Genomic DNA, 14,947 nt, shown 5'->3' with positions numbered 1-14,947 from the left:
GCAAGTGAGACCAAATTGTGGGAAGTGGTTGGTATTCTGGGTAGCAGGGCTGCTATTCAGAGGGCCCTCAACAGGATTAAGGAATGGGCTGAGAGGAACATCCTGAAGTTCAACACCGGCAAATGCAAAATCTTGCATCTTGGATGGAATAACCCTGAGCAATAGTATAAACTGGGGTCTGAATGGCTAGAAAGTAGTTTTGCAGAAAAAGACCTGGGATGCTGATGGACAAGAGCTTGAACATGAACCAGCTGTGGCTGTGTGCTCTTGCAGCGCTGAAGGTGAGCCGCATACTAGGCTGCATTAGCAAGAGTATAGCCAGCAGTGTTTATTTCACACTACTGAGATGTGATCTGGAGTATGTCATGATAGACAGTGGTGTACTGGAGCAAGTCCAGTGGAGGTCCACCAAGATGATGAGAGGGCTAGAGCACGTGATGGACAAGGAGAAGCTGAAGGAAACCGGTTTGTTCCTCCTGAAGAAATGAAAGCTAAGGGGAGATTTCATTGTCACCATCAACTATTACACTGGAGGGTGGTAGAGAAGACATAACCAGATTCTTCTTGAAGGTGTGTAGTGAAAGGACAAGAGGCAGCAAAAATTATACTGCAAGCGTGGTCAAACACTGGAACAGGTTGTCCAAAGAGGCTGTGGAATCTCTCTCCATCCTGGGAGATACTCAAAACTCAACTGGATAGTCTGAGCAACCTGCCCTCAATGGACCAGTTTTGAGCAGCAGGTTGGACTAGAAGACTTTCAGAGGTCCTTTCCAGCCTAATTATCCTCTGATTCCATGCTTTGCTGTTTATGCCCTTTCCTATTTTTTTGTCCATACTACTGTTTTAAACCTTGATTATTCCTATTATTTTCATGACTGACTCACCCCTGCAAATACTTGTCTCTGCAACTTTTTTAAAATACATTGTGTATTTGAACTACATTTTTTTTTTTTAAATTGCTATCACAGAGGCTGGTTTCAGCCATGTGCCTTTTTGCCATATCTTGCTTCTCTTATATTCTGCCAACAACCAAATTAATACTGACTTTTTTTGACTTTTTTTTGCTGGGTTTATGCCAAAATCAGTGGGTACCATATGCCCCTTCAACCACTCGGATCAGGAGAAAGCAAGCATGTTCAGAAGCCATTTATTCCTCTGTCCAGATGTGCACAGCATATTCCATTTGCTTTGTGCCATCAGCTTGTACCTCAAAACATTTTTGGGTGTAATTGTACATTTTTTTCCAAAGCCTTTCCAACGAGAGTTAGTAAGGACTCATCTGAGAAACAGAATGTTTTAGGCCTGGTAAGACCTAAAGACTTATTCTCAGATTTGTGTTTAAAACAAACAAACAAACTCCCACACCCAACAGCCTAAAAAGCCCCCCAAAACTGCCAAAACAAACCCGAATTTAATGGAGTCTATCAGCTGTAATATGTTCTGTTGCAGAGCTTTTGTCTTACGACTATCTTGTTCAAATGATCCTGAACTTTTAAGTTTATTCAGAACTGAGAATTGTCATTTTGTAAGAATCTTTGGAAACATCAGGAGAATTGATTTATGTAATTAGGAAATATTTTTTTCCTTCAGCAGAGCTGCTGTTTACTGTAGTGTGCATGTTATTCCTGCACAGATATCTCTTCCTTATGCATTCAACTTTTTTACTGGAAAGATTCCTCCAGTCCCTCCTCCTGCCTGTTATGATCTCAGTCGCACCTGAAACAAGAAACCCTGGTATCTAAAGGATCTGACCACTTGTTTGGTGTGTGCAAAAACATAATTAAGCAGAAGCTGCTGCTGTTGTCTGGCAAGGAAGAAGCTTGAAGCTAGGGCTCCTAGTGTGTGTGTGTGTTTGTGTATATATAAATATATTTAATGAAATGTTTAATGATCACATTCTGTATTTGAAGAACAAATTAGGAAGTTTTAAAATAGTCGTGAAACAGACTTCTTGCTTCCCCACTAGCTACTTTTAGGCAAAGTAGGGTGATCTCTTCACCACCTCCATATTAAATTAGGTCACAGATCATCCTTTCACTCTGCTTCAGTTCACCATTCTCACCATATCCCATTTACACTGACAATATTGTGTACTTCTAATTGCCCTTGGTCAGTCTAGGTCTGTAGGCCATTGTTCACTTAGCCTTTTTAATATCCAGGTACTGTGTAAACCAGTTTGGCTGTTATTATCAAAGAACTCTAATCTGAATGCTATTGTGAGATTTAAATACATGAGTAATTTTATGCTCAATAATAATGCATATTTTTGTTCTTTGAGATGTAAGATGGTCATACAATGTATTAATGAAATGTAGGATTTAATGAGCAACTGGTCTGATTCTATCTGCAAATCATGTATTGAAAAGACACGTATATGTAGATGAAAACAGTTCTGATCTTATACTGTCATCCAGTAGAAAATACAGGTCTGCTGATTTGTGACAGAATTCATAACACATCTGCGAATGAATCTGATGTACAGTTGTTGGGGTGGCGCACCAGCAGAAAATCAGAAATACTGGAAAGCATGTCTTTGCAGTCTTCCAAGATTGGATGGGGAAATCTCAACTCCATGAATGGAAAACCTAAATATTTCTATATGAATGCTATTATGTAGATGTAATAAATCTTCTTAATTGTAGGCAAATAATTTCAAGAGAAAGTGTTATACAAATCTCTCAAATAACAGAGATGAGATTGATTCAGGTAATGTGATGAGGGATTTAAAATTATTGATATGATTTTGAGGAATGAGTGAGTATAGTAAAGAAAGAGGAAGGTCAGAATATTATGAAAGGATTTTACTAAGTGTGTAGTGACATATGCATGGAAATGTTATATGATGGACTTCATACATATACAAGAACATGTATTTCAAAAGATCTCAAGGAAGAGTCATATGGTCTTTATACAGTTCTGCATGCTTCACAGAAAGCCATCCATTTGAAAATGACCAGTGCTTGTTGATCCTATAGTTGGGAAGATACAAATTTATATTTTAAAAACATTTGTAAGCAAGCAGAAAATGAACCTTGAAAGGAGACACACATGCCACATGATGTAATGAAGTAGATTTTAGTTTTAGTATCCATTCATTAGTTGGAAGAGTAGGTAAGTAAGAACAACTAGGTCTTCTCTAGAAGTAATAAAAATACTTCTAGAATAGAAGTACTTCTAAAATAGAAATAAAAACAAGTAAAAGAAGTAAAAATACTTCTAAAATAGAAATAAAAGCAGTTCTAATTCTGCTTAACTTCCCCCTCAGTTTTGGTTCAATAGAATGAGCCAAACTCATTGTTGAAATAAATTCTATTGAAACTCAGAAATGTTCCATGACATTTTCACTGAAGTACAAAATGGTTCACTGAAACACAGACTGTAGTACACCAGCATGCAGAGCAAATTTCCACCATGTTTTTGACTGGTTTCCCACCATCCATCTAGTGAGATGCAGTCCAAGCTTCCTGTGTCTGTGGGCCATTTCTCTGAACCTAGGGACCAGACCATTGTCTCTTGAGAAAGTTTCCCTACTTTCCAAGGATAGAGTCTTGATACTCTCATTTTCCTGATACAGGTTGGTCCATATACTTGGCAGTTGCTGATCCTGGAAACTCCACAGCTGTTGAGCAGAACTTATGTTTGTTTCAGTCAGCTTCTCTTCCATGACAAATTTTATTTCAAAATCGTATGGTTTCTCAAAAATTCTGTCCTTTGGTATTTTGAAAAATGTAGTTTGTTTCAAATTGTCATGATATCAAATGCCAGCTTGTCGAAGTTTTCTGCAACCTGGAAGCTCTAAGGTTTGGTCATCTTTGTACATGGTTTTACTATATTAAATTATTGCCTTTTTGTACTTTGGTGGTACTGTGAGATTTCTGTGGTGTGGTGAGTTCAGTATAAACATGGAGAGAAAAGTTTGTCAAGCTGCTAGTAGGCTAGAGTGAGTGATGCTATAGTGTTGGTACACTGAAGGGAGAAGATGAGATGGCTGAAAGCAGGCAGTAAAGGAACACGTGATCTCAATATAAAACGAAGGTGAGTGAGAATAGAGAGACCTCATTATAGAATTTATTTTCCATTTACTAAATATTTATATTTACAGTTAGTAAAAGTTTAGAAAAAATACTAGATGGAACATTTTGTTTTCTGTAAATAAGAAAAAGGATGAGAAATACTGAAGTTGTGCTATTTAATTTAAGTTAATTATGCTAGGGTCTATGAATGGAGGCAATTTTTGGTCACTCAAAAATTTAGGTAACTTTTAATGAACACAGCGGTTCCTAAACCAGGAAATTATAAATTAAACGATTGGCATTTAAAAGTATCAACAAAAATTATATGTTGTTCATCTGAGTAGAGGCTAGTCATAGCCTAATACCTTAAGGCCTGTATCTATTCACTAGGAACCACCATAGCTCATTATTTCCATTTTTCTCAGAAGGAAATACATGACTTATCTTTTTGGAACACAAAGCAGAACTGGACTCTGACACTCCAACTTGCCCCTCTCTTGCCTTTTCCTTATTGAGGCTTCCTGTGTCTCTTCCCTCCTACTCTTATCTCTGTAGGTCCTTTCTAATGTCTCCTTTGTCTTCTGTCTTTGAGAATGTCTGTAATTGCAGTCTAATGTGTTAACTTCCCTAATACTTACGCAGGTTTCAGAGTGGGTGTTACAGGTCAGAATATACTCTGGGTTGTCAGACTCTGTATAGATGTCTGGTTTGAAGGTGGCTTGGTTTATGTCTATGGGAGGTGGAATCATGTTCTTTGTGACAGAAGGACTTAAACATGCCATTGTCCCATTTCTTTACCTGGAAAAGATGGCTATTGACTTAACTTCAACTTTCCCTTGTGGAGCTGATCCAAAGTGGAGCAGATTCTGTAGTCACACAGAGGGCAGTCAGTAATAAGGCAAATTTCCATAGCAATAGTTATTTAACACGTTTTGTAATAGCTACTAGAACTCGAAGTCTGAGCATAATTTCTCCATACCATCATAAAAGCACTCTGAAATTCCACATGAGCATAAGATACCAGTCTCTTGCATGATCTGTAGAAGTCTGCATGTTCCTTCTTAGCATGTAATGAAAATGAAGTTTGTAAGCATAAATTAGTTGGCAGCCATCAAAATAGTAAATAAAAATTTCAAAGCTGGCCAGGATATACTGGACATTATAGGCTTTGTTTCTGAAGTTATTTTTAAGTGAGTAGTTAGCAACCATTGCTAAATGTAACTGGTCCTTTCTGTTGGGAATGTGGACTAGGCATCATCTTCTTCACAAGGCATGTGCAGTTCTCATCATGGTAATGCTGTGTTTGGAGACAACCCAACAGTTGCATTTGGTGACGAAGGCAGCAGATCACTTACTTCAGAACACTGGCAAAAAGAACATGTTAAACTGGAGTTCCAGAGACAGTATCATTTTTGTTTTCATTTCTAGATTGTTCAAAATGTTCACATTGGTCAATGCAGCTCTGTTCATTGTGGGTCCTACATATCTCAGAAACTCATTCTCTTCTTCCGTGCCATTGTAGGTGAAGTTAGCCGTTGAGAAACTGTTATTTTAAAATTAAATTAAAGGTTTTGGTAATAGATAATGAGTAGGAGACTGTAAGCTCAGGACTGTGCTTCCCAAAGATCAAGTTTGTTTAATTATCGGAATAAAGATTACAGGCTGTACAGCATGAACAATAGGCACATATATTGTTTCACTGTTTTTATGAACTGTATTATCTACACTTTATTATTTAAAACAAAAAGGTATATACATGTTGTTTTAAAAGCTTTATCTAACATATTTCTTTTTTCTTTTTGATAAAGTGACTAGCAAAGCCAAAAGTACCAGTTACTCACTTTCATTTTGACACTTTTCCTTATTGGCCCCTAGGACACACAATTCTATTTTGATGTAAATGAAGTACCTTCATATGTGATGTTTTTATTACATTTTTCTGTTATTGCATTATTTTTATTATTTTTAATCGTTAATATTAATTATTCCTGTTAACCAATTAATTCAGTCACAGGAATCATCCCAAGTATGCATTTGGTCATAGATGTTTTCATTTTTACGTCACATTGACCAAAGAAAATATTTCCAGGTGTTAAAATAGGAGGATAGTTAAGTAATTTCCACTCAAGGTACTTGAGCTTGTAAACTCATTGTGCAGCTTTTTTCTACTGTAGGAGTCAACTACCAAATCTAAACTTCATCTATATATCTGTGTATATTTAGTGCCAAGGTCAATAGAGCATCCTAAATGGGATTGGAGGACAAAACCGGAGAACCATGATTTTGATGAACTAAATCATATTCTTCAAGAGAGCAAAAAACTTGGAAAAGCCCTTGAGAATCTGTCTCGCAGTAAGTTGATTGATTTTAGTTTTTTAATGTAACCATGCAGCGTGAACTGTAATTTGGAAGTATGTATCAAGAAGGTGGTCTTCTATTCAGTGAAGACCAAGTTCATTGACATCAGCAGTTACATTCCTGTTGTTGAGGTTTACAGAATGTCTGAGATAATTTAGCAGCTCTCCTGCTGACTGAAACTACTTCCCCTGCACCTCCTTTTTTGTTACATTAGTTTTCTGCCAGTTTAGTGAGCTGAATTAGCTCATAAAGAGATCAACACAAGAGGCTGGTTTAAGGAAAATGGTGGGAACATGCAGTGAGACTGCTCCTTTGGGTGGTAGCAGTTAAGTTGGATTAACTTGTGTGAAACCTTAACCTCATTGATGGAGATCAGACCTGTCACTGGAAAACAATTAAGTATTTTGTATCCTTGACCCCAATTAATTCCTTCCAGTTTTCAAAAGCAACTCAAATAAATATTTTACAGCATCTCAAATAAATACTCAAAACATGTTAGCCAATTATTTCATAACAGAACCCAAGTACTATCCCTTAAAAGACATAGTCAAACAGGAGCAGTGTTTAAAAATAGCATACTCATGTAAGGAGTAGCTCTGAGAATTACTGGATATGATGAAGAATAGCTTTTTTTTTTTTTTTTTCCCTCTTCCCTGTAGAAGAGAGTTCTGATGTACATTGGTGGGAGCAAACACTACTAACAGTGATCAAAGTATGAGAAGTACTCTCTGCCGTGGTACCTGAAAACTAAGTATGGCGTGGTCTGGGAGACTTTTGAGTGAGAAATATTTTCTTTCTCCTCTCATTAAATTTTATCCATGGCACTTCTTGATTCACTGGAGAAATCGCAGATGGTGAAGTCAGAAACAGAGCTGAATGAAGAATGGAAGATCTGTTTTCTGGAGAATTTTAAGATTCAGCGTTTTGCCAAATTGTGTCAAATACCCAAAACTAGTTTGCCCAAATTCCCTCTCTCCCAAATGTTTTAGGTTGATGACAACAATTATATTCTGAGCAATTTTCACAGTTATATTAATTATAGTAGTATAGTTACAGTGCACTCTTCAAATACATTTCTAGTAAATTGGTCTATCTGCCTCTAAGGAGCTAAACCACCTCCAATGAGGGTCTCTGATTTGCAGCCCCACCGTTGCCTGACCGTGTTATTGTGATGGGTGCAAGTGTAAGTTTCAAGCCTTCCTCCTTTAGAGACTTGTAACCAAGCTTAACACAGATACAGAAACAATTTTTTTTCAATTTCAAAGAGGGTTATTTATTCACTGTCTGGAGATACAAACCAATCAGATGCGAGAGTTCAATAATAAAGGACTTAAATCCACTCTTCAATCCTACATCTTTGTCTTTCCTTGTGAATATTGTGTAGGTTCCACTGAGCTCTGACTTCTTTATACCTAAAATAGAGTTTGCAGCATTCTGTACCTCACTTTGCCACAGAGTTTTCTAACTGGAGTGCAAAACACTGCAGCTTTTCTGGGTCCTACACTTGGACTGGAGGTGAATGTACCTGGTCAGTGTTGTTGGAGTCAAGTTTTCATAGAGTTATTTCACAAATGAAACATTCTTCACTATTTCTTGCTAGTACTTGATGTTTTCTGATGATTTATCAAGATAATATAGAATTTTAATCCTATCCCCCAGAGTGCTTTAAATCACTTGCAGCCTGATAGTAAGTTCACTTTCATGAATGTGCTCTCTATTTCTTCATCCAGATCATTAACGGAAATATTGTCAGACCTCTTCATGATTCCATTTCAGATCTGACAACCAACCCTTGAAAGCTACTCAGTAAGTGCGTTTTTTCCCACCAGATGTTTATCTACCTTGCAGTGATTTCACCTGGAATGTAATTCTCTAATTTGTTTACTGGAGTATCATCTAGGACAGTAAACAAAGTCTTATTATAACTGAAGTATTTTACATCCACTTCCTCCTCTTACCCACTAGGCAAGTTTCCCAGTTGAGAAAGCAGTTAGACTGATTTGATGTGGTTCATTCTTGATAAATTCACGTTGAGTGGTTCTTATTACCTTTCCTATCCATTAGATGTTGATAAATTGTTTATTTAACAATTTTGTCAGATATTCTTGCTGCTGTCAAATTTAGGCTTGCTGGTTAGTAGTTCCCCACATCTTCCCTTTTTCTTTTCCGAAGAAAGTTACACTATTTGCCCTTTTCTGTTCTCTCCATTCCTGAAAGACAGTTGCTAATGGATTAGAGGTTTCTTCAGCTAGTTAGTTAAGTGCTCTAGAGTGAATTTCACAAGATTCTGCCAACTTGAATGTATCTAAGTCATCAGAATATCTTTCAGCTTTCCGTCATCTGGTTTGCAGTTTTTCCTCTTCAAATCACTAGCATTAAGCATCTGGCCACAATTAATTTTTTTGTAAAGACTGAAGCAGTGAAAGTATCAAACACTGGGATTTCTTTGTATCATCTGTTATTTGCTTTCCTTCTCTTCAATGTAATAGTCCTGTATTTTACTTTGTCCTCCTTTCCTAGTGTATTTATAATATCTTTTCTTGTGGCTTTTTTTGTTCTTTGGTAGTTGTTACTCATTTTGCACTTTAACCTTTTTGGTTGTATCATTTAAACACTTGCATCAGATTAATCCTAAGCTGTATGTCCTTGTTTCCAATTTTTGTACTCCTGATTTTCAGATCATTTCAGGAAATAAATCTGTTCTGTGCTGTAATTTCTTACATGTTAGGGTGATATAAAAATTCAAAATGAAAAATGTGAAAGTTTGGAAAAAAAAGAAAAGGTATGGTTTTGAAAATAAATGTAGTTTTATTGTTCTCCAAAGGTAGAATACAGATTGCACATAGAAAATATCTTGGAGGGTTTCAATGAATAGACACGTCTAGAACTTTAAAAGTATGAGAGATGTGAAACTCATTCTGTGCTGTACCCAAACAAGCATCCCATGTGGTGAATTTTACAAAAGCCATGACAAGGTCCCATAGCTACCTTCTCCAGTATTAATGCTTGTTTTGGGCAGGCTAGTCAGTGCTTTTGATTCTACAAGCACGTCTGTAAAGTCTATGAGTCTAACTCTACATTTGATACTAATCTTGTTTCAAAGCAGTATGGGACAGGCTCAACAAATAGTTGAGTACTCAAATGATCACAACGCACTATCAATGGCTTTTTACAGCACCCTCTCATTTCATTCTTCAGTATTTTAACAGGGAAGAGTGCCACATAAACCCAGATGTTTGAAGTATAATGAATTTTCCATAAAATCCTGGAATTCATTTCCATTTTTAAAGATAAGCTTTGGATCTTGTCGTGAGTTTCCAGGACTTCATTGCCTGCTATACAGGTGACGCAGCCTGTGAATTAAACTCTAGTTTCTATTGCTTCATTCAATATGCAGTCTAGATACCTGCTTTGAGACAAACTTGTGCACTTCACAGAAAATTAAAACTGCCTGAAAGCTTTGGAAGGTGAGGCTCAGGCACTTGCATGTCTGGTCTCTCCTATGTTCAGTCCTCCTAGTGATTAAAACTGAACTTCCTTATATGTGGAGCCCTCCTCCCAAGCCCCATCAAGACAATACATGAGTAATTCTGTGCAGCAGTAGATCTGAGAAACCAAAAGAGACTTCACACTCAATGTTAGAAGTATCTTACGAGTTTTGAGAGACTGGAGAAGAGTATTGCCATAATTATGGTCTAAGTGTGTTGGAGCTTGGTGATTTAAGTGTACCATTTTCCAGAGGCCTACTCATGTGGGAAACCTGGGTTTCGTTTGCTTTTCCAATCAGCTGCGTGTCATTGAAATGGATTTTGAACTATGAAGTCAACTATTTAGGGGAGATTTTGATTTATGAAGCAACATATGGGAATATACTGCATTTCCCTTGTGCATGTTTCGTTTTCTTTGGTTGCAAGGTCTCTCATCTTTATTGCCGTCATCTTCTTCCTCAGCTGATCCTAAGTAAGAAAAGTTCCATGCTGTTTCAAATGTATGCTTTTGTATTTCCCCTTCTGGCCTGTTTGCCTTTTAAAGAGAGTTAAAATCTCCTGTATAGCTAGGGATCTTGCTCATGAATATATCTGTCTTCACCCCCCATCTTTTGAGGATGGAAAAATACATAACAAGAGATGGAAAACAGTGAATTATGAGTGTTTTGAATGAGGAAAAATGAGGACTAAATTAGCAAGAGCTTGCTGCAAAGTAGATATGAAGTCTGCCTGCTTTGTGAACAATGTTACTGCTTTGATATGAACAGTTAAGGATTAGAGTGCATATTGAAAATGTGTGCGTACTGGATGTTTCAATTTACACATGGTAACATCATTTGATGACACTTAATGTGCTCTACTGTGAGATCGGTACTTTTTCATAATTACACATAGCCTTTCAACAGAGATAACCAACATTTTGTTAGTAATGTTTGAATCCTTGTTAAGGCCAGGTGTATACTACAAATCAGAGGGGAAGAAAAAAAATTACCATGCTTTGAATTCAATAGATATTCTAAGATCAGAAAATGGTAGTAAGTTAACATTAACCAAAGCTATTTGGGAACCAATCTAAGTCAGTTAGTTGGAGGGAATCCTAGAGATAATGGTACCTAGCTATAACCAATAGGAAAAAAAGTACTCTTTTGTTTCTTAATTTGGAAGGGGAATAATCAATAAGTTAATAATCAGTAAATAAGAAAGCCATCTGCAATCTAGTAGGAAATATTGCTGGAAACCATAAAGAATCATAGAATCACAGAATGGCTGAGGTTGGAAGGGACCTCTGGAGGTCATCTGGTCCAACCCCCCTGCCCAAGAAGGGCCACCTAGAGCCAGTTGTCCAGGACCATGTCCATGGCTCTTGAATATCTCCAGGAATGAAAGGTCTCTGAGTCCCTCCAGAGTATCTCAGACAGTTATTTCTCATAATGTTAGAATTGGTTGATGTTTTTTATGCATATCTTAAGAAGGACAAGCATGATCTTACCCCTTTAAGAAAAAGATAAAATAGTGAAATGTAAAAGCCTATGTTCTGTTTATCTTTTACGGGGAAGAAGATAAGGAACAAGAGTAAAACTCTCATAACAATAAGGGTAGAACTAGTTCAAAAAAAGGTCAGAATATGTTAATAAACCGCTAAAATCATGTCCTCGGTTTTGTGGATGAACCTGCGAGTATGTGGGATGTGAGAAGTTTAATATATACATCATGAACTACTTCAATGCATTTAGCAGTCTCTGAAATGCATTAGAATGGGGTTTCATTTATAAGCATCTACACTATAGGAAAATATTAATGATTTACATTCCAGTTATAGAAGAGGTACTTGAATGGAATACCACTAAAGTTTATCAGAGACCTCTGAATTTTCCCACTGAAACTAGTCATTTCTGATGATGATGATATAACTCCAAATGCACACCTGCATGACATGTAACTAGACTTTCATCAATCACCTCATGAGGGGCATTGTTTTAAGACATAATACTTTATTTTTATCCAGTCATAAACAGTTGTTGATCTGAAATGGACTTTAGTCTGTAAAAATGACTTATCTATGATCAGTTGAGCATCTAGCCCTAAAAGTGTTCTGCTAATTGAACCACAAAACTAGTCATCAGTATTCTGTAGAGGATTTTTCCTTTCTTCTGTTCAGGCTGAACTTTAAAATCATGTTATTCTTGTGTGAGATCAATGTTTGTGATTTATTTTGAGATCGACATTTTTAGATAAGCTCAATCAAACCTTTAAGGAAGATAATTTTATCTCAGTACTGCAGCTGTTATCCGATACTGCCTTTGCTCATAAAATCCATTTGCTTTTAGTGTGATGTATGAGTAATAATACAAAATAATTATATTTTCTGAGATTGAAACGGGAAGAATGTGAACATAATTATTGCTATTCAATTATAAAGTGGGGCTTATATGGCCGGGAGATCACTGGTACTTCAGTTATAAGTATCTTTTTCCTACAGATGTTAAATTTTTAATTACCTTTGTGGAGGTATTTGCCATTCTGATCTAGCCTACTCTAAGTTCCAGGACTAGAGTCTCTTTTTGACTTACAGCGTCCTTTTCTGGAACAGTATCTGGCTTGCTAAAAGTTTCCCTAATGCTATTGTAGAACTGGGGTTTGTGTGACTGTCATCTCAGATATGGTACTTCCTAGTTCTTAGAAGAAGGGATTCGGCATTCAGGGGGTAGTAGAAGGGTGAGCTATGACTCTGTCCTTTGCTACTGGCCATTGTGGGCTACCCACCTTAACCAACCAGCTGCAGTGTACACCTTTCCCTAAAATCAAGAATTCTGAAAGATTCTGCAGCGTTGATTATTCTCTTCTGAGATGACCTTGGCCTAGGAGAGTTTCTGGGGCATAATATTTGGTGGGTACTTTGCATTTTGTTTCTCTCTGTTTGCCTAATTTATTACTCACCGAATCTAATCCTGAAACGCGAATTCTCCATTGGCGCTACTCAGAAATTTGGATATAGAAATGCTGCAAGTCTAAAGCACAGCTTCTTTTGCTGGGGATTAATTATTTTTATTTTTTTAAAGCCAGCATGGGGAGGAGAGACTAAATCAGTGTTTCCTAGATAGTGACTATACTGATGTCTAGTGTGCTGATATGTTAATATGTGGGACTTTGTAGATTACACTGTGTCCCTTGTTCTTATATGGCTAGATGTTGGGAGGAATGTTATCCTAATTCAAGATGGATAGTGCTACAGAAACTTGATACATAGTTGTTTAATAATATGAGGACATACGCCCCTCATTGGCAAGAACTCTGAGCTTTCAATTCAATATGCCTTCACAGAAAATCTCTGAGTTACTACTGGAGGAAATATGTCTAATTTTGAAAGCTGTAAAATGACTCAATGTAAGTAAAGGAAGTAATATAAGAATGTCTATTGTGACAGTCAATGACAAATCTATTATAAAGTTCTTGTACAGAAATGACTGAGCTGGTTTGGTTCTTGTGTATGCATTTTCTGGGGGAAATGCTTTGTTTGGTGCAACCAGAGCAACCATTTTATGTCCTTTATAATCCAAGGATGGTATGAAATAAATTATTTCAATTTACCTTGTGTTTAATACATGGTGCAAACAGGCACAGGGGCTAGAATTTACTATGCTGCCAGCTGCAGTATGGCACGGGGTTTTGCCATGGGAAATGCAAGTACATCTGAGATGGCCTGTCCCACCAGTGAGGGAACATATGCTTCCCCAGATTTACAATGGATAGGAGAATGCATTGCGACAGTTAACTGCTGGGCAGTTGATACATGATACGGTATTCCTGTGTTCATGCTCAAAGCTGCAGTATTAATAATGGTAGAATAATAATGCTGTTTCTGTCCTGGAGTTTGTTACAGAGCCTGTGATGCACTATGAGGTTGACAGTCCAGCCATCCACAAGTTCCCTGGCCTAGACTTATCCTGGGAATGAATTTTGTCAAGTTAGTCAGAGTTGCATTGGGGTTGTCTTAGTATGTCTAAACTCGTATGTCAAAACCTGTATGTCAAATCCAGAAGGCTTTGTTTGGCAAGTAGGAAAACTGGCTATTGGGAGCTCTGTGGCCATCTTCTGGATGTTTAGGAAAATGACTACGCTATAAGCTGAATAATGGTAGTCTGGCATACATTGAAGTAGTAGCATTTTATTTTCTTATAACTAGGTACACATTAGACTTGTCAGATGTAAGTTGTGCATTTAGAAAAATATAAGTCTTTAAAAAATCTCAACTAATTTTTATTTTGTGTTATTTCTTCCTATAATTATTTAAGGACCACAAATAAAAGCAAAAATGGTAGATTTCTCTGAAGTTTCATTCTTATCAGAACACCTGTTCTATAATTTCAGATGTGTATAGCATATGAAGATACTGCAGGTTTTTAAGCTACTGTAAAGCTCATCAGGAATAATGCAGCAGGCAGGGATTTTATGACTTGCCATTTCAAAAAGACCTGAACTCATATGGTGCCTACTGTTTTGAAAATTAATTTTATGCTGTTGAATTGAGAGCATCGAAGTCTAAAAATCACTCTTCAAAGAGGAATAATACAACCGAGCGGAGAGGCATTAGGTACTGGATTAATTGTATTTGTTGCAGGAGAGCAGCAACAAATAAAACTCTTCTGCTAAGAACTGCATATGAAAGAGCTAGGCATTTTTAAGAGTCATGGAATTGTTATTAACAATTGTTGTGGTTTAACCCTAGCCGGCAACTAAGCACCACAGAGGGACTTGCTCACTCCCTCCGCAGTGGGATGGGGGAGAGAATCGGAAGAGTAAAAGTGAGAAAACTCGTGGGTTGAGATAAAAACAGTTTAACAGGTAAAAGCAAAAGCCGCGCATGCAAGCAAAGCAAAACAAGGAATTCATTCACTCCTTCCCATGGGCAGGCAGGTGTTCAGCCATCTCCAGGAAAGCAGGGCTCCATCATGCGTAACAGTTCCTCGGGAAGACCAACACCATCACTCCGAACGTCCCCCCTTCCTTCTTCTTCCCCCAGCTTTATATGCTGAGCATGACGCCATATGGTATGGAATATCCCTTTTGTCAGTTGGGGTCAGCTGTCCC

General features: G+C 37.3%; 1 protein-coding gene across 1 annotated transcript in view; it reads left to right on the top strand.

Moving 5' to 3' along the window:
• Nucleotides 1-14,947, top strand: part of C2H8orf34 (chromosome 2 C8orf34 homolog) — a 172,904-nt gene that overhangs the window by 36,852 nt on the left and 121,105 nt on the right. Inside the window, exon 4 of the mRNA XM_072851245.1 lies at nt 6,237-6,365. Coding sequence (XP_072707346.1) covers nt 6,237-6,365 — 129 coding nt within the window. The remainder of the gene's footprint in view (nt 1-6,236; nt 6,366-14,947) is intronic.

Source organism: Ciconia boyciana, chromosome 2 (genome assembly GCF_034638445.1).
Source record: "Ciconia boyciana chromosome 2, ASM3463844v1, whole genome shotgun sequence".
Lineage (NCBI taxonomy): Eukaryota > Metazoa > Chordata > Aves > Ciconiiformes > Ciconiidae > Ciconia > Ciconia boyciana.
This window is presented reverse-complemented; position numbering and strand designations above follow the sequence as displayed.